The sequence below is a fragment of the Triticum urartu genome, chromosome 2A, assembly GCF_056163025.1.
Source record: "Triticum urartu cultivar PI428250 chromosome 2A, HENAU_Tu73, whole genome shotgun sequence".
Lineage (NCBI taxonomy): Eukaryota > Viridiplantae > Streptophyta > Magnoliopsida > Poales > Poaceae > Triticum > Triticum urartu.
The window spans coordinates 513,772,234-513,796,352 of NC_141874.1; the positions used below are offsets into that span (position 1 = coordinate 513,772,234).

The 24,119-nt window shown below is 44.2% G+C and overlaps 2 protein-coding genes and 1 long non-coding RNA gene across 26 annotated transcripts; 2 read left to right on the forward strand and 1 right to left on the reverse strand.

Annotated features, from left to right (window-relative positions):
• Positions 1–2,183: 2,183 nt before the first annotated feature.
• Positions 2,184–10,096, forward strand: LOC125538345 (putative ribonuclease H protein At1g65750). 19 transcript variants are annotated; one of them, XM_087544209.1, is made up of 11 exons: positions 2,201–2,391; positions 2,912–3,040; positions 3,176–3,252; positions 3,623–3,682; positions 3,802–3,862; positions 3,934–4,237; positions 4,315–4,949; positions 5,022–5,285; positions 7,250–7,494; positions 7,854–8,669; positions 8,947–10,096. In XM_087544209.1, exons 2-6 carry the CDS (start codon positions 2,946–2,948, stop codon positions 3,944–3,946), a joined length of 306 nt encoding a protein of 101 aa, XP_087400335.1. In that variant the 5' UTR covers positions 2,201–2,391; positions 2,912–2,945; the 3' UTR covers positions 3,947–4,237; positions 4,315–4,949; positions 5,022–5,285; positions 7,250–7,494; positions 7,854–8,669; positions 8,947–10,096. The 19 variants fall into 19 exon arrangements, 17 of the variants coding, with proteins under 17 accessions (XP_087400337.1, XP_087400335.1, XP_087400333.1 ...); XM_087544207.1 differs by adding an exon at positions 7,140–7,185 and having other exon boundaries at positions 2,201–3,252; XM_087544208.1 differs by having other exon boundaries at positions 2,201–3,040.
• Positions 10,097–12,808: 2,712 nt separating this feature from the next.
• Positions 12,809–20,252, reverse strand: LOC125538347 (uncharacterized). 6 transcript variants are annotated; one of them, XR_015616828.1, is made up of 6 exons: positions 19,864–20,252; positions 19,676–19,794; positions 18,435–19,580; positions 17,757–18,015; positions 14,205–17,663; positions 12,809–14,127 (listed from the first exon to the last, which is right to left on the reverse strand). It is a non-coding gene; the product is annotated as an uncharacterized LOC125538347 (long non-coding RNA). The 6 variants fall into 6 exon arrangements; XR_015616826.1 differs by having other exon boundaries at positions 14,205–14,411; positions 17,592–17,663; positions 19,676–20,252; XR_015616829.1 differs by having other exon boundaries at positions 14,205–14,449; positions 17,592–17,663; positions 19,676–20,252.
• Positions 13,577–17,449, forward strand: LOC125537165 (protein INVOLVED IN DE NOVO 2-like). Its single transcript, XM_048700472.2, has 7 exons — positions 13,577–14,084; positions 14,175–14,326; positions 15,564–15,656; positions 16,172–16,258; positions 16,359–16,640; positions 16,763–16,978; positions 17,069–17,449. Exons 1-7 carry the CDS (start codon positions 13,577–13,579, stop codon positions 17,342–17,344), a joined length of 1,614 nt encoding a protein of 537 aa, XP_048556429.2. The 3' UTR covers positions 17,345–17,449.
• Positions 20,253–24,119: the final 3,867 nt, after the last annotated feature.

The following is a 24,119-nucleotide window of genomic DNA, read 5'->3' on the forward strand; positions in this document are numbered from 1 at the left end:
AGGATCGATCGATTGGCTTAAAGAAAAACGACGAATCGAAGGAGCGCATGGGTTGGTGGCTCATCTATACGTTCATTGGAGATAAAGGCATCTCCAGCCGCGTCCCCAACAGGGCCCTTCAGGCCACTTTTTCGGCGCCGGCACAAAAAAACGGCCCAGTCGCGCTCCCAGAACGCCGAAAATCGCCGGTTCGGACCTTTTTTTCCGCCCGGCGGTCACAGGCCGAATCCAGCGCGCTGGGGAGCAGTTGGGGGCTCCGGCGCTAGGGAAAAGCACGCCTGGCCCACACCGACAGCGGAAAAGTCAAGGTTTTTTCCCCCGACTCGCCTCGCACCCCCCGCGCCCTCGGCCACCACTAGCTATATCCCGGCGACGGCCGCCGCCCTACTCTGCTAGATAGCCATTCCCCGCCGGAAAATAGCAGCGCTTCGCCGCGGCAGCCCCTCCCACAGTAGCTGGGCGTTTCCGGCCGCCGTTTCCGGCCGCGGAGGCGCGGTTTAATGGCGGGTACACGCCCACCGAGCGCAAGGTGTTCGGCGTTTTGCCTGCCTCGGCGATGGACTCGGATGAGGAGGAAAAGCTCGCCGCGCTGCTGGAGGAGGAAGCCGCGGCCGATGTCCAGGAAGAAGAGCATCTCATGGTGCTCGCCGCCCTCGGTCAGCTGCTGGCGAGCAATGAAAAGCCGCGGCGAGGTGGCTCGGCGCCGGGGCGGATGAAAGCAAAGAACCGGCATCGTCTCCAAGGCTACTGCATGCTCTACTCCGACTACTTCGCCGATGCTCCACTTCATGGCGAGAGAACATTTCGGCGCCGTTATCGGATGAGCCAAAAGCTCTTTCTCAGGATTGTGAATTCCATCCGGGAGTTCGACAACTATTTCAAGTGCAAGATGGATTGCATTGGCGCTCTTGGATTCACCTCCATCCAGAAGTGCACGACAGCGATGAGGATGCTTGCATATGGAGCTCCCAGTGATTCACTCGACGACTATGGGCGCATGGCCGAGTCCACCAGCATAGAGTGTTTCTACAAGTTCTGTCGGGCAGTGGTGGCAGTGTTTGGGCCACAATACTTGAGAACACCCAATGCGGAAGACACTGCTCGGATCCTAGCCCAGAATGCAGCAAGAGGATTTCCTGGGATGCTTGGAAGCATCGACTGCATGCATTGAAAATGGAAGAATTGCCCATTTGGTCGGCAGGGGATGTACAAAGGCGCCAAAGGCGATTGCAGTGTGGTGCTTGAGGCGGTAGCCACACAGGACCTCTGGATTTGGCACTCTTTTTTTGGTATGCCAGGAACTCACAATGACATCAACGTGCTGCAGTGCTCTCCTGTTTTTGCCAAGCTCGTTGAGGGCCATTCTCCTCCGGTGAACTTCGAGATCAATGTGCACCAATACAACAAGGGGTACTACCTAGCAGATGGCATCTATCCGAGATGGTCGACATTTGTGAAGACGATCTCAAACCCTGCGGCAGGAGGCAAGAACGCCTGGTTTGCGAAAGTTCAGGAGGCTTGCAGGAAGGATGTCGAGCGGGCATTTGGTGTGCTCCAATCTCGATTCGCTGTTGTTCGGTACCCCGCTCAGACCTGGTCCAAAGATCAAATGTGGGAGATTATGACTTGCTGTGTCATCTTGCATAACATGATCATCGAGAGCGAACAAGAAGACCCAATGTTTGACACTGAACCATACTACAGGCAGGGTCCTCTAGCCGAAGTTGATCACCAGCTACTGGCAACTTGGACTGCCTATCTCAGTATGCGTCAGGAGATCCGAGACCCACAGATGCATCATCAACTGCAGAAAGATCTGATTGAGCACCTATGGAGGCTCAAGGGGGACGCCGTGTGATGAAATACAAGTTTTTATTTGTTGAGCTATATAATTTGTATTGAACTATTTGTTGTTGTACTATTTTGCTGAAATATTTGATTTTTCTGTGATGAAATATGTGATAAGAAATAATTGTGCTAATAATTGAACGCCGAGACACGGCGAAACCACGCCGAATATGGGCCTATTCTCGCCCATATGGTCCCTTTATTCGTCGAAATTAGGCTGTAAAATGGGCCAATTTCGGCGCCTGGGGGCAAGCTGGGGGCGACGACTGGGCGCAAAACCGCCCCCAGCGCCGATTGTATCGCCGGCTCGCCTCCAGGGGGCGATTTTTATGCGTTCTGGGGTGCCAACGGCTGGAGATGCCCTAAGAGAAAAAAAACAAAAGGAAAGTTAATTTGGGCACTCCAAGCCGTCCGAGCCCTTCTTGCGCTTTCTCCACCTCTAGGTTTCCCGCCGCCGCCCCCGCGTCCGATGCACCTCCGCTGCCCGAGCAAGGAGCAGCAACTCTTCTTCTACTGCGGCGCTTCAAAACGGCGTCTCTGCAGGTATGCTAGCGCCTCGTCTTCTCTTGTTTCTTACTGATGCAAACCGGAAATGGGTAAATATGGAGATTAGCCAATGAGATATGGTTGTTAAATTTGTCTTTTGTGGTACATTTTTTTGAGGAAATCGGTGATAACGCAAGGAACTAAGACCTTCAGTGAGACTGTCTTTGGTGTATTAGCGAAATTTGTTCATCGGATAGAGCTTTGAATAGATTAGCCATCCTCCTCTCTATTTACATTCATGTGCAGAATGGGTGGTGTTGCAGCGCCTCTAGGTTGCCTGAGGTGGGGGAGACTTGATCCACCTCCTCCTTGTTTCTATAGATCTTTCGCCAAAGAAGGTTGCAGAGATATCAATCTAGAAGAAGAATGAGGGGGGATTGGGAATGTTCTGTAACTATTTTTATTGCTAACTTAGATGGGATTACAGTTCATTGGTTTCATTATTTGGTCATGTCTAATTTTGCTAGCTAAGATGCTAGCCCCTATGCTGAACAATGTTACATTTTGACTCATCTAGACCATCCTTGTTGCAACCCTCACCTTAGCTGCTAATGGTACCAATTGTGCTGCTGGGGTTGTTGTTTTTGGTTGTTGAGAAGGATGCTACCAGTTATGCCTTTGTTTGTGCAAACTTTATGATTAGCAGGTACAGTGAGCACCCTTCAGAACCTCTTGTTTCTTCTTTGCTCAAGTTACATTACGTATCAAGATGTGAGTTACTAAATGTTCATGTATGTATCATGGATGGACACTACCTCTTGTATTGTTGATTGGTTTGCAGGCTTAATGGTTCTGGTTCAGGTAGAAGAGCTTCAGCCTTAGAAGATTTCTGGGAGAATCGAGTAAGTGAATACAAAGGTATATGATCGGTTTCTTCACTCCTATTTCTCTGCATTATTTTTATCCTCAAGTAGTTCCTGCCCAACTTGTTTGTACACATGTGTGCCTGTTATTATTCTGGAGGTTAAGTGGGTGAAATAGTTGGTGATGTTTAGTGTGGAAGCCACTCAAAACCGTTGTATATAGTTGAATTTGAGATTTTTCTTCCAATGATGTGTTCGACTTTATACATTTGGATTTCAAAGTTTTCCCGAGTGATTGTTACACAGAGACAAGAAAGTTTGTTTTAGTCATGTATTAGTAAATCCTATATTTGTTTTAGTCATGTATTACACGAAGTATTTGGCCACCGACGTTTGAATTTATAGACATGTTATTACACTTGTAGTTATGAAGCTTATGCCATGTGATGGCAGTATTAACCCCTTCATGGAAATGTGTTTAAAAGGTAATTAAAAGCAGCTGCTGGATGCCCAATTATGTTCCTTTTTCCTTGTTCTTGCTGCACACACTACAAATCAGTTTTATGAATTTCTGATATGATTGCTTCAATGATGATTTTTGCAGAAGCACTTGCCTTTGGAATTAAAGATCAGTTTATGACACTGACCAGAGATCATACCAAGGGGTGAGCTAATTATGTTGTATTGTGCTTCACACTTTTCTGTTATAGTCCGCATCTTAAAAATTTCCCTACAGATTTCAGGGCTAGCAAATATGCTAAACATAAATACAGAGAGGCAATCAGGCAGTGGATTTCCGATATTGATGCGAGAAAAATTCCTTTGGCTCAAAGCCCACTTACTGATATTCTCATGGTGTTTTAACCAATATATATATACCATCGGCTCGACGGCGAGGAGGGAAACCCCGCAGACCGAGGACAGCGCGATGACTGTGCCGCATGTGAAGAGCATGGTCATGTCATGGGACCACACATCGGTGGTGGTCTGCTTGCCTGCTATGGCGTCAAACACGACTACACCCTTTTACTCGGCCTATTGTAAGATATGGTTCCCCGCCTAATTAATTTGTTCCTTCTTCCAAGCTCTTACTTAGTGTATATTCCTTTCTGTGTAGCGGATTGGATTGGGCAGGGTGCTCTTTTGCTTTAAAGATAGGATAGGTGGATATATTTGGTTTTATGATGGACAGGTTGATCAAAATCACATGGCCTTTTTTCAAGTTTGAGAAGAAAAAGACACTAGAACAGGTGATTGATCACAACCATACTTTCAGAGATTTATATTTGAACTTTTTCAGTTACAATTAAAGGCAGAAGGTAGCAGTTGACATTATTGGTAAATTAATTCTCTGCATTTACATATGTGCTGATGTAACTAACATACATCTATACATGGCTTTACTGAGCATGATCTTGCATTTGCTACAGCCTGCTATGGTCAAAATGCCTGAACCTAAGAATATGCTACCACAGTACCTACGTTTCTCTGTAGAAAAGGTCAAGTGTAATCCTAATTTGGGCTACTGAATTTTAGCCCCTTCACTGGTTATACAATGGTTATCTACATGTTTATGACCGATGTTTCACAGCGGAGGGAGTATTTAGGAATGCATACAAGCAATTCCTGTATGAAGCAACACCACATAAGCTCTATATTTCAGAACAAGCATTCTGCATTTTCAGAGATTAATCTGTGTCGATATATTCAGTGTTTAAGAAGGGCGATCGATGCGCTTTGGTGTACATGATGGTATGATCCTTTTTTTATTGATTTCTTATATGCCATCAAGACTTGTTTCACTCATATTTCTGCTTTGTTTAGAGCATACTTCATCCACCGCTGCCGCCTCCTCCCATCCCAGATCCGCTGCCGCCACCGGAGGAAGGGCCCCTCCCGAGACCCGCTTCTCCCTCGAGTCAGGTCGTGTGGGCGCCATCGTCGTCTTCTGCCTTCGGTGCGTGGCACCACTGCCGGAGAGAGCGACGAGGAGGTCCAGCAGCCCGTGCTTTCATCGTCGTGTGGCGCCAAAAGAATGACGAGGAGGCGGAGCAGTTCGTGGTGTCTTCGTCATCGCCGGCCGTGCTGGTATGTTGTGCTCCTTTCCCTGCTCAGCCGCCTATGCTACTCCACCACCACGGGATACAAGTATGGCCCTGCCATGGCTGAGTGGAGGATGATCAGTTCGTCTGAATTTTCCAATTCTTCTTGGCCGTAGTTTTTAGGTATTTCTGGCGATCTGTGATTTGTTCACTATCTCGCCTCGTATGATGCGCCTCCCCGTGTTGACGTGGTGTGATTGATACAATCTTGTGGCCGATGGCTGATAGCCCGGGCAGATTCAGCTGATACTGGTTTGGTAGGGTGAGAAAAACTGTGTAGTACACATGCTATGTGCTCGCAGTATAGACAGAACGGTGGATGTTTCTGAGCTACTGTGATTTTGCTTGCTACTTCGATTAGGAAGTGAGTACGGAGCATACAAGGATTTGTCGGCGTGCTAATTTTGACATTGAGTTATCCTTGAGGGCCATACTGGTTTGCTTGTTGGCATGTATTTTTCTCAAGCGAGTGAAGGGGTGGCAAATTGATGGTTACAACATGACCTGGAATTGCTTTGCTTCCTGGAATCCAATTGGCTGCCCTAAAAATGTATTGCAGCAACTTGAATCTGGTAGTGTTATTTTGTGTTAACAAGACTTTTAGGTCTTGCATTTGTGCCACCAGTGCACTTCATCTGATGATGCTCAAAGATTTCTTCATAGGAATCAGCTCTTCAGTTTAAGGCTTTCAGACGAAGTATATACTATTGAAATTTGCATGCAAGTTCAAGCAAATGACTCAAAAAAGAGTCTTTGCCTTAGAGCATGGAAGGACATTTGCAATTCAAAAGATGAAGGTGGCTTAGGTGTCAGAAATTTAAAAGCTATTAATGAGAGTCTTCTTATTTCTGCTGCCTGGAGGTTAGCCAAGTTCCCTTCTTCTCACTTGCATCTTGTGCTTAAGGCTAAGTACTTTCATGATGCTTCTATCTGGACAGCTACTGCTATTTCTCCCAAATCAGCTTTCTGGGCCTCTATTTTGAAATTGTTGCCTAAACTTAAAGCTCATTCTTTTTATCAGTTATCTCAAGGTAATATTTCGATTTGGAGCATACCTTGGTGCACTCTTTGGAGCTCGGTTCATGATCATCTTATTGCTCAACAACCTGGTTTTATATATCCTTCTTTAGTTAAAGATCTTTGGCTTCCAGGTCAAAAAAGTTGGAATCATGATCTTGTTTTCTCCCTTTTCCAGCAACCTTTGGCCTCTCTCATTGTTCAAACTGAAATTATTGATGACGAAAGTCCAGACTTGCTTTGTTGGGATCTTACCCCTAATGGAATTTGTTCTTCTAAATCTGCATATAAACTCTGTTTACAGGAGATTCATGCTAATCCCAGAAATGCGCCTGCTACTCTTCCTTTGGATTTGTTAGATTTTCTCAAATTAATTTGGAAACAGAAGGATTTGCTTCCTAGGGTCAAAACTTTCGCCTGGAGATTACTTAGAAAGGCCTTGCCTACGGGTTTGCGAGCTGGTCGTTTTTCCATTCATACTTCTAAAAATTGTTGTCGTTGTGGCCAGCAAGAGGATGAGTTCCATCTATTTTTTCTGTGTAACTTTTCCTGTGCGGCTTGGTTTTCCTCTCCTTGGTTCCTTCGATCGGATGCTTTAATTCAGGGCCATTCCACTATGCATTCTGTTCTTTTTGACTTGCTTCGTATGGGACATCCTCATGGTTCTATTTCTAGTGTTTTAAATTTTTTGTGGTGTCTCTGGAAGGCTAGAAATGATTTTCTCTTTGATAGAAAAAAGGCTCTTCCCCACCAAGTTCATATTGCAGCTCTTGCTTTAGCTTCTGATTGTTATGATAATCTTCCATGTTTACCTTCAAAACAGGATCAAGCTCATAATCAATTGCCTCCTAATCAGCTCCCTATGCAAGGTAGAACGCTTAAGACAGATCTGTTAATTGTTGGCCCTAAGATCTATTCTGATGCTGCTTATAGGACCAAGAAAGTTCCAGGTTTGTTGCAAGGAGAGGTTGCTACAGGTGTGGGAGTGTACATCTCTATGCCCTTCAACCAAAAGGAAATTAATGTGCAAGTTCAAGCTTCGGCTTCTCCTACTTCTACTCCTCTGCAAGCTGAAGCATTGGCTCTTTCTTTTGCTGCTCATCTTGCTTCTCAACTCAATATTGCGCAGCCCACTTTTCTTTTGGATTGTCTTGCTTTAGCTTTGGCTGTTGCCTCAGGTAATATTTGTGATTCTGCCACCCCTTGGAATATTAGAAAGTCTTTGGCTAGCTTTTTCAAATGTACATCTAATTTGCAACCGCGCGTGTTTCATATTTCTAGAGAAATCAATGGTATTGCTCACAATCTTGCGCAACAGGTTTTTCGTTCTGATGGGCACACTCAACTCTCTTGTTTTGCTGCTACTCATTCTCAAGTTTCTTGTCCTGTGTTGCCCCTTCTTTCAAATTTCCAGATTCAGGGTTTTAGAATTCATACTATACATTGCTACTAACAACCTTGTTGTGCATGGATCTTCTGCTTCTATTCACAGTGTTGCTGTGCTGGCTTCTATACTCTCTCTCTCTCTCTCTTTCAGGATGCGCCTTTGCCAGATTAAGGATGGTCTTCTTCAACCTGCTGGTTTCTCACAGGAAAAGGAATCCTCTTCCATGTTGTGCATTTTGCAGAGTTTGCCAAGCTGAGGCCAGTTGACGTCTTAAGCTCTGCAGGATTAAATTTAGAGGCTTGTATTACACCTGCCTTTGGGTGCTTCAGTACACTTTCAAGTCATCTTTGTTTGGCACACTTGTTGTTTTAGGCTGTCTGTTGTCTGTCTTTCTGTTCTTCTGATCATGGTGTTCATCAGTTGGGGTTTCCCTCTCTGTCTTCCAGGATAGTTCCTCAGCTCATATAGCCTTAGACTCTGCTTCTCTTTCTTTCAATTTCTTGGCAGGTCTATGTAATGCTTGATGTACTCTGTCAATGAGCTGAATGAAATTGGCACCTGTTGGTGCCTTCTCTTGTTCAAAAAAAAAATGTATGCAAGCTTAATCCCATGTGGAATCTAAACTAGCTGGGTTCACTCATATGTTTTAACTTTAGGTTTATAGTCTATAGTATATAGAACGCATGAAATGTCCATCTTCAAAATATTACTGTTGGTACCAGAGGAAGGGAAATGGTTTAGGCATTGTGTGGAACACGGGATTTTTTCCTTAATACTGCAGAAAACGTAGGGTTTCCTGTAAAATTTACGCTCTTAAAATATGCCATTAACTCTATCCATGCTGGTATCTTTACTACATCCATCTGTTGAAACCGAGATTCTTCTTGGCAGGTTGACCATGACACAGAGTTAGAGGCCATCAGGCAGAGGCGAGTGCAAGAGCTAATGGGACAACATGGTGGTGCGGTAAGTTAATTAAGTGCACGGTGAAAGTTGAATCTATACTGGAAAATTTCTTGATTGACTGACTGGAATATAATGATTAATTTTATAATTTTATAATTCAGGGCTAAAGTTTGGGATTTTAGGAGTGAATCATTTGAGCCATTTGTCTAACTATGTGCTTATGATAACTTCATAGATAGAATCAATACTGATGTATTTATCTCTCGCATGTGCAACTGCAGTAGCCTGACAATTAGTCCTCAGTTGGACAACCTCTCACTTATTAATTAACATGCAGCGTTGGAGGGAGTGTCGCGTCTTGTGGCAACTGCGCCACCAATCAATTGCCTAGGCCAGCTGGCCGATGCGCTCTGTGTATCCGAGGATGACGTTCGATTTGACCTGACCAGCAGCCGCTGCCGCTCCCACAACCACATCACCGGCCATCTATGTTCTTTGCAACATTGTACCGCAGAACGTAGATTTTAATTCAGTGTGTCGATCCTACATGCTTATTAATGAACATGCAGCGTTGGAGGGAGTGTCGCGTCTTGTTGTATTCAGAGATGCTCTGTATTTTGTGGTAGGAATTTTAAGCTCTAAGGACATAATTATTCAGCCTGCAAGATTTTTGCTTTGGGTTTTAGAAAACTGAACAACAGTATAGCAACATATTTACTGTAGTACCTGTGTGCATGTCTGCATGATCATCTTCTTGGTGGCCTGATTAGAATTATGCTAATTTTCTTGCTTTGCACTTGGGGTAAACAGGCTAGACTAAAAGGTACGATACTAATGGCGAACAGCATGATACCGACCTGATGTGTAATAGTTGCAACTGACCAACTCAAATGAATACTAAGTATCTTCTCGGCCTGTTATCTCAGTATGTATTGCTCTTTCATTTGCTATTTGCCCAGAATTTGGGACAGTATGGTCCCATCTATATGTTGGCTCCCATCTATTCTAGCTTGTGGCCATATCAAGGGTTCTCGCTGTCTATCTTGGTGGATATTAGCTTTGTTCTCGTAGAGATTGTCCCTGGGATCATCATTAGGCTATTGGCTATTCTTGACCGTCCTCATGAATTTATTTTAGATTTAAATTTATAATCAAACACTGCAATCTATATTTCTATCAGTATAATGGTATTTCACCTATCCTATTTTCTGCAGGTACACATGAATCTATGATCCAGATTCTAGGTACATCCTCTACTACAGCAATCCGGCATATACTGAAGTGTACTGCTTATATGGTGAATATCTTCAATTCATCACACATACTCATCTATATATGCTGCATGTTTCTGCAGTTGTAAGAATTCAACATTCAATTCTGGTTATATCTCGTGCCTTCCAGTGTTTTGTGTTTCAGTTGCCCTAATCTCTTTGTATTTGAGCGTCATTTATTTAGCTCTTTTAAAATTTGTAGTGCAACTTTTTACATGTTATGTATGTGTTACAAAATAGCAAGAAAACAAGTGGAATGGGCGCTTGCCAACCTGGCAACGCCCAAGTTCCTCCCAAGAGGCGCCACAACCCCTCAATGTGGGAGGCGCCCCTTTCACTGTCTTGTTTATACTACGTAACACATGCATATTAGGCAGCAGTAAGGCAAGATAAACCATGGATATAGAAGCAGAGCAAACTTGGGAAAGTGGCAGCAGGTTATATAGAAGATACATTACATACGGTGGCAAAATTATATATGAAGAAAATTGACACGGTAACAAAAACGAAATCTCAGAACAATGCTCAGAGATAAACCCGAGCCTTCTGTAGAACAATCGCGAATTGACCAAAGGATCTCCGTGTCGCTGCAGAGCACAAAAGTAGGAACTCTGCGCTGCTGGAGATTAACCAATGATCTCTTTCTTGCCATAGTTACCACCATCAAGCCCATCGGCATTGCAAACAATCCAGGTAAGCAACACCAAACACTAGAAAGAAAAATTTAGGAACTGCGTACAACTGCAGCCGCACCAGCTTGTAATATTTTTGGCGAGGGCTGCATGGGACATAAGCGAAAGGGAGACGGAGAGAGACCGAACTGAATCGGCAGTGACGACGACACCATCGAAGTTAGGGATGCGGTGGTGGACGTGGCGGGGGTGGCGCTCCAGTGCGCGGTTCCCTCGTCCTCACGGCCGTGCCCGGCCCGGGCGTCGGCGTCGAGGCCGAGCCTCCTGGCCTCGAAGGCGGACGCGTCGAACGAGGACGACAACGATGCGTCTCCAGGAGTCTCCTACCAGGAATACGACAGGACCAGCGAGAAGACCGCGTGTCGCCATCATGGCGGACCCTCTGCTCCGACCGCGGCCTCCTTAGACGGTCGCCGCAGACCCTCGCCGGCTTCTTTTGTGGCACTTCTCAAAACATCTGCCACCTGCTTTTCCTCAATTTTCCGGCCAGCAGGTCAGGCCAGCAGCCCCTGGTCGATCCATCCCTCCCTTACCTGCACCGCGGTGGCTATACCCATGGCTTCAAAGTCATGGATTGCTGCGGCGGCCTCCTCCTCTGCAAGTGCTTCACGTCATCTCCCCCGGGCGTGGATTACGTTGTGTGCAATCCGGCTACCGAGGATTGGACCGTGTTGCCGATCCCTCCTGCTTCGTGGTCTTCGTGATCGTGCTGGATGATGACAATGCCGGTGAAATCGATCACTGGAGTGGAGATATACTTGTCGGAAACCAGAACATGGATTCCAAAGCAAACTGGGTGGGCTCAAGAAACTAGGGTGCACCACTATCAGGCTTTAAATTCTCTCTTTATGAATGGCACTCTGCATTTGATCACTAAAGATTCTTCTATCGTCACGGTGGACACGGGTGGCAAGACTTGGCGGAAAATCTCGAGGGCATACCCTGGTTGGGAATGTATTGGGCAGTCTCGGAGATGCTTGCATGTTGTGGACATAGATCACTATAATGATGATGGATTCCTACTCTCAGTTTGGGTTCTTGAGGATGCTAGTGGAAATTGGACTCTAAAGCACACTGTAAATCTTTCAGAACTGATAGGAATGCATGTTCACAAATTTGATGAGCCCTATAGAGTTATCGGTATCCATCCGGACTGTGATTTGATTTTCTTGGTAGACATGGAACATGAGAAATTTATCTTGTACGATATGGATAGCCGGAAGGTACACGTTCTCTACGGCGATATAGGATACCACTGGCAACCGTATCGTCTTTACACTCCCTGCTTTGCTGAATGGTTATCAGATGGTAACTGAACATGCATGGAACTCGTGCCAGCCTTCATAAAATCCAGATGTTGAGTATGAATCAGATCTCTACTTCTAGAGCCTGTTGCTTGGAAATGTTATTTGCCCACTTCGATTTGACTTTTCTGTTGTAGATTTTCAGCTCTGGTGTTTTCCCTTTTATGACTTTGAATAATGTTGGTTAGCCAAGGAGAATAGAAGCCTATTGTTGTACTGTCTAGTTATTATACTATTTCAAGTTATCAAGTCACTTCATGAGCTGTGCTGATATTTCAAAATGCCACTAGTTCTTTGTAATCTTATATTTCAAAATACACATGAGATTTCTCTGTGTTATTTTGTATTCTTTTATATCACTTAATGTGTATATTTGCTTTTATGTACAGATGCTTATGGCCACAGTTAACAATGTCGAATTCAGATCATCTATCTGTACTCCCAATTTTAATGCTTGAATTAGCTTCAGTATCAGCTTAAGATGCTACTCAGGCAGTATTCCTCCCTAAATTAGTATTAGGAAGTGTCAGCTTAAGATGATTTCAGTGGAAACTCTAGACAAATATGGGCTCTTTTAGCTAGATTATCACTACATTCATAAATAACAGATCGAGCTCTCCACGCAATATGACCTGGTTCATGTCCTTTTTTAAAGGAAAACTAGAACATCAAGGCGCGCGTTGCTGCGCCTGCCTATCTTGAGGAAAGAGTACTAAGATAATGTAAATATTTATGAAACACAAATGGAAGTATATTATATTATAATTGAACATTCGAGTTCCAGTGCCACAGATTGTAGAATGAAGTACAATATATATTTAACCATAGATAGAAGAGCCAGTTCAAATAGTCAGGCAGCATGAGATTTTATAAATTATTTGCAAAACCGTATGATAGAAAACTGGCAACGAAAATATTTAAACGATCGATGGTGAGAGAAGATGATGTCATATTACTTTCACTGTACCACAGATCCATCAGTTAGAGAGCAACCTCTAATCAACACAAACCATGGATCCAAATAGGGTGAAAACATATAGATTACCTTCAGTAACATGTCCATGCTACGAGAATGCATCGTTCAGAGAACTTTCATTGGAGCCATACTGCCATGGTACCATTGGACAAACCTGCAGCTGAGTGTTGAAGAATAGCAAGCAATAAAAACATCATGAACTGTAAGTCAGCAATCCTAACATTTACATTTATACTTAAAATTAGCTAGGTTTGCAAACTGCGATCCAGGAGGAGGCACCCATGCATATCTCAAAACCAATAGGGCATTTGTGTCCTAACATGAAACAAGCTGACAATAAATTGAAAGGAATGTGTGCACAAAGAGAAGTAGAGAACCTCATGTAAATCTTACCCCCAATGGATATTTTGGAGCATGAGCAGAAAACAACAGTCCCCTGTGAAAGTTAGTTGCTCATTATCCAACACTCACCTCATGCTGACAACACTCGTCAAGCATAATATCTCCCTGAACAATAACAGTGCTTAAAATAGTTCTAGAGAAGATATTTGTGCATGAAGATGGTATGATAAAGAAAGCTTGCAAAAGAAAACTGATGAAGAAAGCTTTGCAAAAGAAATGCGCTGAATTTAATAAACCATCGACTGAACTAGCACTGTATGCTGTAGTACTACAGAAAGTGCAAATCCATCCTACCCAACGCAAACCCACTCTCTGCATTTGCATGTCAAGCGACGACAACGTGCCCATGGACGACGCCAACGCCGACGCCGGCGAGGTCCTCGACGCCATCGCCTCCGGCGCGCAGCGCCACCCCACCGCCGAGAGCGCCCTGGCCTCCGATGCGCAGCACCACCCCGCCGCCGAGAGCGCCCTGGCATCCGACGCGCGCCACCACCTCGCTGCCGAGAGCGCCCTGGCCTCCGACGCGCACCACCACCTCGCCACCGAGAGCGCCCTGGCCTCCGACACCCAGCAGCACCCGGCCGCCGTCACGACCGCTGCGCCAGCCCAGGAAGCGGTGCCGCCCGAGCTCCACCACCAGCTCATGGACCTGCGCGGGGATGACGCCGCGGGGAGTTTCCTGGCCGCCGCGGTGAAGAGGGCCGAGGACGCCATCGCCGACGAGTACGACGCGAGGGCGAGGCTCCTGGAGGCTAGGTGCGAGGAGGCGGCCACGGCGGTGCGGGCGGCGGAGCAGGACATTAGCTGCCTCAACGACGAGCTCGCCGGTAAGAATCCATGGATTGGTCGTGCTGTGAGCTCGATAATGATCTGATTATTTAGGAAAATGTTAATCTTGTTGGGTTGTTACCTGCCAGAGCTGAGGATCATATCTGAGGAGATCATACCAGAGTTGAACTGTGAGGATCCGGAGGAGCAGAATCAGAGGCTCAGGGCGTTACTGGACGCCACGACCAAAGAGCTCGAGTGGAAGATGGACAAGATTGCAGAATTGCAGGAGCTGGAGAAGGTAGGCTCATGCCATCTTTTGTCTGAACTCCAGAATGCTGTCTTACTTTCAGAGTGCTGAACCTTTCAACTCAGCTCTACAGTATCTTTTTACAAATTGACACCAGCATCAGACTATGAGTACCTAACAAAAAGTTAAGGATGCTAATGTCGGATGTGAGGCCTCAGATGGAGGCCTGTGCAAGTTAATTTATACCCAAAATTTACAGCTGAGTGCAGAATTTTGTTACTGAAGTGACCATCGACATCATATATGTCCAGAGAGACACTGAAATGAAGCAACCAAATACAGTATAAATTCAAATCATCTAGAACTAGCATCAGTATCAGTTTACTTTCAGTTTTCAGAGTGTTGAATTTTCATTTTACTTTCAGTTTTCAGAGTGTTGAATTTTCACGTCTTCAGAGTGTCGTTTTGCAAATGAACACCGACATCAGCTGTTATCAAAATAAATGGGGTTACAGATAGCAATGTCGAATGCTCAAGTCTGGCTGAAAAGGGCGTGAAATGCATTTTTATAAATTAACCCTGAATTGCTTATAGCCAAAAAATTACAGCGGCATGTCAAATTTTTTCATTGAACTGATAGTTATCAAAATGCAGCCTACAACCAACACAACACGGTGTACATATGCAGCTAGGGGCAAAAACACTATAAATTCAAATCATCTACAGAATTAGCATCAGTGTCAGTTTGCTTTCAGTTTTCAGGGTGTTGAATTTTCACCTCAACTTCATAGTGTCGTTTTGCAAAAGAACACCGATATCGGCCGTTACAAAAAACAGTTGCGTATAGTACATGGAATTTCCAAATCCGGCTAGGCTTGAAATGCATTTTTTTTCAGCCAAAAATTGGAACTGTATGCCAAATTAATATTGTATTGACCATGGACCGCAATTCAGCATATGCTCAGAGAAACAGTAACAGAGAGCACCTGCCCTGTTTACAGGCCACCATAGTTCATCTAAAAAGGTTTGATGCTCGGACCTACTCAACACTGAAGATTTGTTTGTTTGTTTGTTTGTCCACTGCCTGAATGAGGGAGTATGCTGCAGCTAGTTTGAGTGGAAATACTAAATATTCACACCAATGTTTGTTCTTTTCAGCTAGATTTTTGGTACATTAATACTCCTTAACAATACTATCCAACAAAGCCACCTCCCCTCGCAGTATGACCCGGTTTATTTGCTTTCGCGATCTTGACATAGTCTTGTATTGTTTTTATTGTCTTATTAGGATAATGGTCCCACACATGGTGCTTTGGAGGTCAACACACTGGACATGACAGGTGGAGAGAACAAGCTGCCTGTGCTGCATGAGATGGAGAAGGTAGGGTCCTGCATTTCTTACCTGAACTCTACAACATGTTAAACTTTCAGTTTTCAGACTGCTGAATTTCACCTGAACATTAGAGTATCATTTTGGAAATGAACACTGATGTCCGCAGTTATCAAAAAGAAATTATGGATGGCAATGTCAAATGCACGCTGAAAAGAGCGTGGTATGTCGAATGCCTAATTCTGTTTTTACAAGCCAAAACATGTAGGTGGGAGTTAAAACAATGTCGAATTCAGATCATCTATCTGTACTCCCAATTTAAATGCTAGAATTAGCTTCAGCATCAGTCCCTAATTCAATCCAGATGCTACTCAGGCAGTATTCCCCCTAAATTTGTATTAGGAAGCTTCAGTTTAAGATGATTTCAGTGGAAACTCTAGACAAATACTGGCTCTTTTAGCTAGATTAGCGCTACATTCATAAATAACAGACTGAGCTCTCCATGCAATATGACCCGGTTCATATCCTTTTTATGGTCTTACCGGAACTCTCCTACACATACACAGGGTGCTTTGGAGATCAACACATCGGAACTGGGAGATGGAGAATGCAAGGTGGCTGATCATGCTCTCATGCTGCATGAAAACCACAAGGTTTCTTCTTCTCTTTGATAGGACAATCGATAAGCTCATCTGCATCATATTCTTAGTAGCTCCATCAAAGTAGCTGACCATGCTAGAACTCGCCTTGTAGCAAGAGATGGAGGCTATTCATGCCAAGATAATTCAACTTGAGAGGCAACTGGAGCAAAGGGATAAAGCCCTAGTGCTCATCGCACGGCAGCTGAACATGAAACTACAAGCAGGGGAGAAGGTCCCAGAGGAAGACCATCAACGTCTTTATGCAGTAATGACGTATGTGAGAAATATTGTGGATGAGGAAGGGAAAAGGATGAAAGTTCCATTGCTAGACCTCTTCAAAAGAGAGCAGGCTAACAGCAAAGAGCTCCAAGAGAATCGCCAAGAGTTGATTCAGGTAAAAGTAAAAGCCGAAAGTTTTTAAAAATTATAGTTGCTCTGTTTCCCTCATTGGGAGGAGTTACATTGTTGCTAGATGTTTTCCTCATTGAAAGATGATGATAATGTGCAAATGTGCAGGGCTTTGAGAACATGCCGATTAGTGGGGGCGCCGTTGTTAGAATCAAAAGGATGGGCCAACTTGATGAGAATCCTTTTCGCGCCGCATGCAATTTGAAATACAGGGACAATGATCCAGAGGGCAAAGCTGCAAGGTTGGTCTCGTATTGGCAGGAGGAAATACAGAAGCCATCATGGCGTCCGTTTACTAATATTCAGGTCGATGAAGAAGATAAGGTGTCTATCCAATTTCCCTACAGCATTCATGCCCTTACATTCTCTGAATTTTGTGTGAATAATCACTAGGGTGTTTTTGGACAATTGCAGGAGGTTATAGATGACAATGATCCAAGACTAAGCAAGCTGCGGTTGGATTATGGCGACAGCGTCTGCAATGCAGTGAAGGATGCACTGAGAGAGCTCAACGAGTATAGTCCTGACGAGCGGCGCATCATGAATGAGGTCTGGAACTTCCAGGAAGGGCGGAAAGCAACAATGACAGAGGTGATCACCTGCATTTTGGAGCAGCTGGCAGTGGCGGACCCAGGATTGCGAGGACAGGAATTCAAGGTTCCCCCAAAAAAATGCTCAAATTCAATATAACCGGCTAGGTACAGCTGTTTAGTTGTATAACCGGATGACAGTAGTTCAATCAACCAACTAAAACAATTAAGACTATCATCCAAGTTACTGACATGTTGCAATTACTTGGCTAATGATGTGATACTATTACAGTGAAACAACGGAACACACTCTCCCTAAGATAACATAGAACATACTCCAAAGCAAGTTGAAAAGAACAGGCATGAACAAAATATGTAAGGTGCGAAACAATAACAGCAACGTATACCTTTAAGGATTTTGTCATATCAGCAATCTCATTGTTGTCATTGGCAGATTCAGATAGACCAACAGTGTTTTCCTGAAACAAATAACAAGAGAAAAATATTTAATAACTCTACAAGAGAAAGAGAAGCCCACTAATAAATAGATGCACACGAAAAAATAATCAGACCTTCGGTGGAACAAATGCAGCTTCTCTCTTTCTTTTCATTTATTCTGATTTCTCTGACTGCTTATCTAGCTTCTCTTGCCATTTCTTTGCTGACTTCTTCTTGTCACTCATGACTTCTGGTCAGATGACACGTGTACATTCCGCCATAAGGTATGGCGGAAAGTGCTTTCCACCATGAGCATTGGCGGAAAGGGACACATGTCGCTTTGTTGTGCTTCTGCCAGGGCATTTTGCCATTCTTACTGAAAGGGGTGTATTCCTGTCAATTGCAATGGGCAGGTGGTTAAATGTGAAAAAAGAAAAACAGATGCAACTATTTGAAGCTAGTAGTAAGTTATTTGAGGATATGTATGCGGTCAACATAAGCCGGGAATGGTTATTTGTTAGGACATTAACACTGTGTCACTACTGTGAGGTGCAAAATAGCAGCAGCGAGTGGCTTGCTTTAAGGAGGAAAGCAGTAAGCAAGTGATGGAGCAACTGCATAGAAACGCTGTCGATCAATATCAGTATAGAAGTTGAAGAACGTTCTCTACATTGACCTGGATTGACTGCACCACACTAACGGAAATACATGATGGAAAGCACACAAGTCTCAAATGTGAAGTGCAGATCTCAGAGCAGATAGCTAATACCAAATAGAAAATTAAAAATGTAACCACTATTCAAGCTTCATACCGTGTCTCTGTTGCCATCTCACTGGGTTTGTCTCAGCCTTTACACCATGTGCAGACATCCATGTCTTCGCCGTGAAGCTCGCGGTGCTGCTCTTGAAGCCCCGACACCCAAAGCAAAGGGATGTCACACATATTCTTGGTCAACCACAGCTGTTGCAAACTACCCAACCCCTCAACACGCCTCAGGTTTGGAGAATCATGTAGCCGTAACTCTCTCACTTGAGGAAGGTTCGATACTCTTTCCAGGCCCTCACAAGTCACAACCTACAATCAGAAGTTTCTCAGAGAGGAACTGGAGGTCCTCCTCCACCTTCAAGCAACTTGCTCCTCTTAAATGGAGCTCTTTCAAGCTGGTGGCATGTTGTCGTCCAAGCTGTCGTGGGAGAGCCCTCAGCTTGGGGCAGCAGATGCAACCTTGGAGACAGGGCTTCCCCTTTTCGCATCTCGGCATATATATCCCCACACTCTTCTATGGCTGCTGCTCCTGCTGCATCTTCAATAAAGGACCAATCCTCCCAGTTGTGCAAATCCCTGATGACACGTAAAGTGTGCTTTCCCACAAGATTAGGCTCCACAAGGTGACTAGTTCCCATATGCTTCAGAGTCCGAACTTCTGCTTTAGGTTGCATATTCTGATGCTTTAAAAATCTTTCACCCGACTTTGAAATCTTCTCAATCTCAAGATCGGCATTGAAGTCTCGTATTTGAACAGCAATCTTATGACGCTTCTGAACAACAGGAATGCAGGTGGAAAACGAAATACCACTACATTTAGTTGGCTTTCCTGATGATGAAGGACGTTCCGCTAGTAGCGCTTACCTCCTTCAGATCTTGCCAGGTCAATAATATCATCAGCATAATACATAGCATCTCTTAGCTCCCCAAGCCAATTGTTAACTGATGTCTCTTCTGTCCTCCTTGCCTCAGCATCATTAAGGAAGCATCGTATTTGGATCATTATCCGCTGCAGTTCTCTGAGGTCTTCTTTTACCCTAGAATCAGAACAGCCTCTTCTGTAATAACTTCTTGCAATTTTTTGGCACATGATCCAACAAGAGAACCCAGTATGGCTGCCATGAGGCAAACTTGATGAGGTTGATCCACCAAAAATACAGTGATTCCTTGGGAAGTGTTGCAAACTTGCAGGCTGATAATGAATGCACAACATGTTGTTAGGATGGTTAAAAACATAGACAATGTTCAACAAATTCATATCCTTGTAACAGAAATTCAAGATCTTACCTTTCAAAACCAATCCTTGAGCAAGAAATGAAACTCAAGAGCCAAAGCAATCATCTCGAAGAAGCAGATTGCTCCAGTGATCAGCCGATCGCCGCATTCAGATCTCAGTCAACCCGTCACTGTTTAATAAGATGTCAGAAGGGACAAACCCAAGGGAGAGGGAAAGTAAGTGGCTGGTTTGACCAGACCGCCGGAGGATCGGGAGAGGAGCTCGAGTAGGTGGCCGGCGGCGCGAGAAGACGGCGGAGGCGGCAGCGAACTTGGGCGCCGGAGGTAGAGAAAAGGGGATCGGTGCTCAGGCTGAAAGTTTCGTGGTTCTCCGTCAGTGAGTGACCATGGCACCCGCTCTCGCGACGCTCGCGCATACGCCGCCGCTGCCACCTCCACCATTCAAGCCATCTGTCGTCGCCCCCCTCGCATCCTGCCCCGTAGCACCGTCGCGCGCCTCGCGCCCGCTGCCGTCCGCTGGCTCCGATCCAGATCCAGATGCGCCGTCGCCGGCCGCCCCGGTCGGAGCTCTCCGCGTCCTCTGAGTGGGTGCCAGGCATACCTGGCCAAACGGGCCGGCCCGGCCCGGCACGGCACGGCCCGAAATGCGAACAACATGTGAAAGCTCTTAGATTTTAAAAAAAGTTCATGACCATGCAAAAAAAGTTTGTCTTTTAAAAAAGGTTCAAGAAATCGAAAGAAGTTCATGTATAAAAGAAATTTCATGAATTCAAAAAAAACATCAACTTTGAAGAAATGTTCATTGATTTTAAAGAGTTCATCATATTTGAAAAAAAGCTCATGAAAATTAAAAAAAGTCCATCAATTTGAAAAAAGTTCATCAATACTGAAAAAATACATCGATAATGAAAAAAGTTTACAAGTTTGAAAAATAGTTCATCAATAATGAAAAATGTTCATCAATTTTGGGAAAAATTCACGAATTTGATAAATAGTTCACCGACTTTGATTCTTTTTCATTTACTTTGAAAGAAATTTTATCCATTTAAAAAAAAGTTCACAAAATTTGAAAAATAGTTCACGGATTTGAGAAAAAAAGTTTTATAAATTTTAAGAAAGTACCCAGATTTTAAAATTTTAACAAATTTAAAAAAATTAAAGGAATGGAAAAAGGGAAAGAAAACATAAAGGAAAGAAAAAGAAAGTAGAAAAAATATAAAAAGTCCAGAAAACTAAAAAAATGATCGGAAGCTTCTAAAGGTTAAGGCACAACAAAAGAAGAAAAATGGGTAGGTAAACACGTAACATGTGGTGTCCGACCTGTTAACGTGGTTAGTACTTAACCGGGAGGTCGAATCCAGGTACGCCATTTTTTGATGTTTGAATGAATGAAACTAATTTATAAATGGGCCATACCCAGGACAAAGGCGGGTGCGCCTGGTAGTAAAATAGCCTTTAACAGGCGCTTACAGCACTAAATAGGAAACACCCGCATTTCAGCATCTGAGTGCCAAAGCCTATTCGGCGCCTTAAGCGCCGCTAAAAGGCCATCCCGTACAGGGCGCACACCCCCTTGTGTTGGCTCATATTTTGTTTGGTTCGTTTTTTTCTGCGTTTCCACATGGGTATTCTATGTTTTCTTTTTTGTTCGTCCTGTTTATTTTGTCTTTTTAAAATGTGTGAAAGTTTTTCAAGAGCGATGTTTTTCTTTTATAAATTTAATGAACTTTTTTTCCAGAGAGATGATTTTTTTTACAAAATTTATGAACTTCTTTTCAATATCTATGAACTTTTTTAGAAATTTCTGATTTTTTATATAAATTTATGTTTTTTCCCAAATTCACGATTTTTTTGAAAATCATCTTTTTTTTCAAATTTGATGAACTGTTTTAATATAGGTGAACTTTTTCCAATTTTTGTGATTTTTTTTTCAAAATTTATGAACTTTTTCCAAATTTGTGAATTCTTTTAAAATTCATGAACCTCTTTTTTCAAAACCCGTGATTTTTTTTCAAATCCATGAAATCACAAACAATTTTTCAAATGCATGAACAATTTTCTTTTTCATGTACTTTTTTAGTAAAGTCAATGGTCAACGACCAGCTGGTGAATAGGGAGCGGTCAACTGCTCAACACTTTTTTTTAGCAGCACCTAGCGTAGAACGTGCCTTTTTTGAGTATCATAATATGAAGAGTGGCGTAGATCAGAAGGATCCAACCTGAAGAAACACAAACATAGACGAAATACGACCAGCTCCAAGCAAATCCACCAAGGATAGATCCGCCGGAGACACACCTCCACATGCCCACTAACGATGCTAGACACACCATCGAAAAGGGGACTAGGCGGGGAGAATCTTATTGCATCTTCAGGGAGCCGCCGCCGTCTCGTCTCTCTGAGCAGAACACAAACCCTAAAAAAAGTTAAAAAAACATCTAAAAACGGAGCCCTCCCGACGGCAAGGGTCGGGATCCACCGCGGTGCCATGGCCCTAAGGCCACCAGAGACGAGGTGGACTGCAGACGGCGCCGGCGGGAGGCAAAGGAACCCTATGCTTTTCTTGGGGAGGAGGTGTTTCTAGAGTTTACTGAAAAAGTTTGAACATCTGGGGTCACGTTGGAGTCTGATTCGCCCTCAGTCATGCAGATCCTAAACTTTGAAAATTCTGACAGGCGAAACTAGGGCCCTGTATCGCGAGGCTAGAAGCAACCACATACTCGAGTTTGATAGGCATGAGTTTTTGTTCTGTCGCCGTGTATGTAACTCTGTCGCACACTCTTTAGCGCAGTTTGGTTATCTTGAGGGTGTGTCATCCACTGTTTGGAAGGAGCACATGCGGATTTGTTTTAATTTTGGTTGCTAGCGACTCTGCTGAATCAGTTGGTTATTGGAAAGTGTTTTTTTTCTACGTAAACAAAGTCAATATTATCAAGTAAAAAAAACTTGTGTAAAATAGAAATTAGTGGTATCATAGAAAAAGTATATGTTAAAAATATGAAGTCTTTTCCATCAACATAGAAAGTTTGTATGGGCTAACTGAAAGTTTTGCATGACAATCCAAAAATCACTCGTATTGCAACGATAAGACGCAAGAGATGAACCCTTAGGGTTCATTCGGTTTGCAGGAAATCAAAACGTAGGAATTAGAAATAGTATAGGAATTTGATAGAATGACACTTGTCATCCTAAAGAATTGACTTGCTTCGTTCCTACTCCTACGCGTAAATGAGCTTTGAGTGGATGTGTAGTTTCGTCCGAAAACACAAGAAATGAGTAGTATTCCTACGAAATTCCTGTATGCATTTCCTACAAACCGAATGCATATATAGAAAATTTTCCTTTGGAATCCTTGTTCCTATATTTTTCCTACAAAAATCCTTCAAACCGAATAAGGCTAGACCTTTACCCCCTCATCTCAATTGCTCGACGAGACCGCTCCCCAGCTGTCGAACTATCCATTGCTATCTACTCTCGGTTACAAGATCCACCACCAACGCCACATCCCACCACTGACATATGCCCATGTGTCCTCTCTAACGTCGTTAAACAGCCCGCCTACTTCCCCCAAATGGTTGTTCTTCCATGACCTTGAACGGCGGAGCGATCCCGGCCTCTACTTCAGCCTCTGCTCGTCCAACGGTAATCATTAATTACATGTTGATGGTGGCCCCGCCTCGAGGTTCGGCTAGCTCTTGACAGCCGGACATGAAGAAAGGGAGAGGACGAAGCTTTGTTATGAAATAAATAAATTGGTGTTCTCATATTGAAAAACATCCATATATACATATATCACAGTACATGTCTGTATATATATTTCGTGAAGGAAAAAATGCAGATATTCATAGCATGCATCCAAATACAGTACCACCAGGACGATCATGCATGGAAGAGCACGACGATTATTACATGAACACACTTAAACAAGCCAGCATTTTCCACGCATGCTAGTACACTAGTACGTTTCAAGCAACAAGTGATGTACGTAAACAGTCCCACCAATCACACACCGCACTAACAGAGTCACCAAGCATGGCAACAAACACACGAGTAGGTACGTGACAGGTCAGGCCGGGGCATGGTGTCTAGCACTTGCCATCGTCTCGTTCGTGTGTGTGCCTGACGACGACCTCGTCGACCATCACAGCCTGCTCCTGCACGCTCACGTACTCAGGAACATCCTCCTCCTCCACCGGGCACCCGGCCGGTTCCTCCCTCCTCATCCGCCTCCGCCGCGCGAGCAGGAAGAGACCCGCCAGCAGCCCAAGGAGGACCAGCCCGGCGATGGGGACCAGCACTATCACGAGGATTTGTCCACTACCCCCCGCCGTTGGTGGCGACGGCGTATAGACAGTGTTGGAGCCGGAAGGATCATAATAATCAGGCGTTGGAACATATGGGACGCCGGTGTACGGCGTCGGCGGCGGGGCTGGGACATCCGGGCCGGGAGACGACGTCCGTGGCGGAAGTGGACCATAATAAGGTGTTGGGGCATCG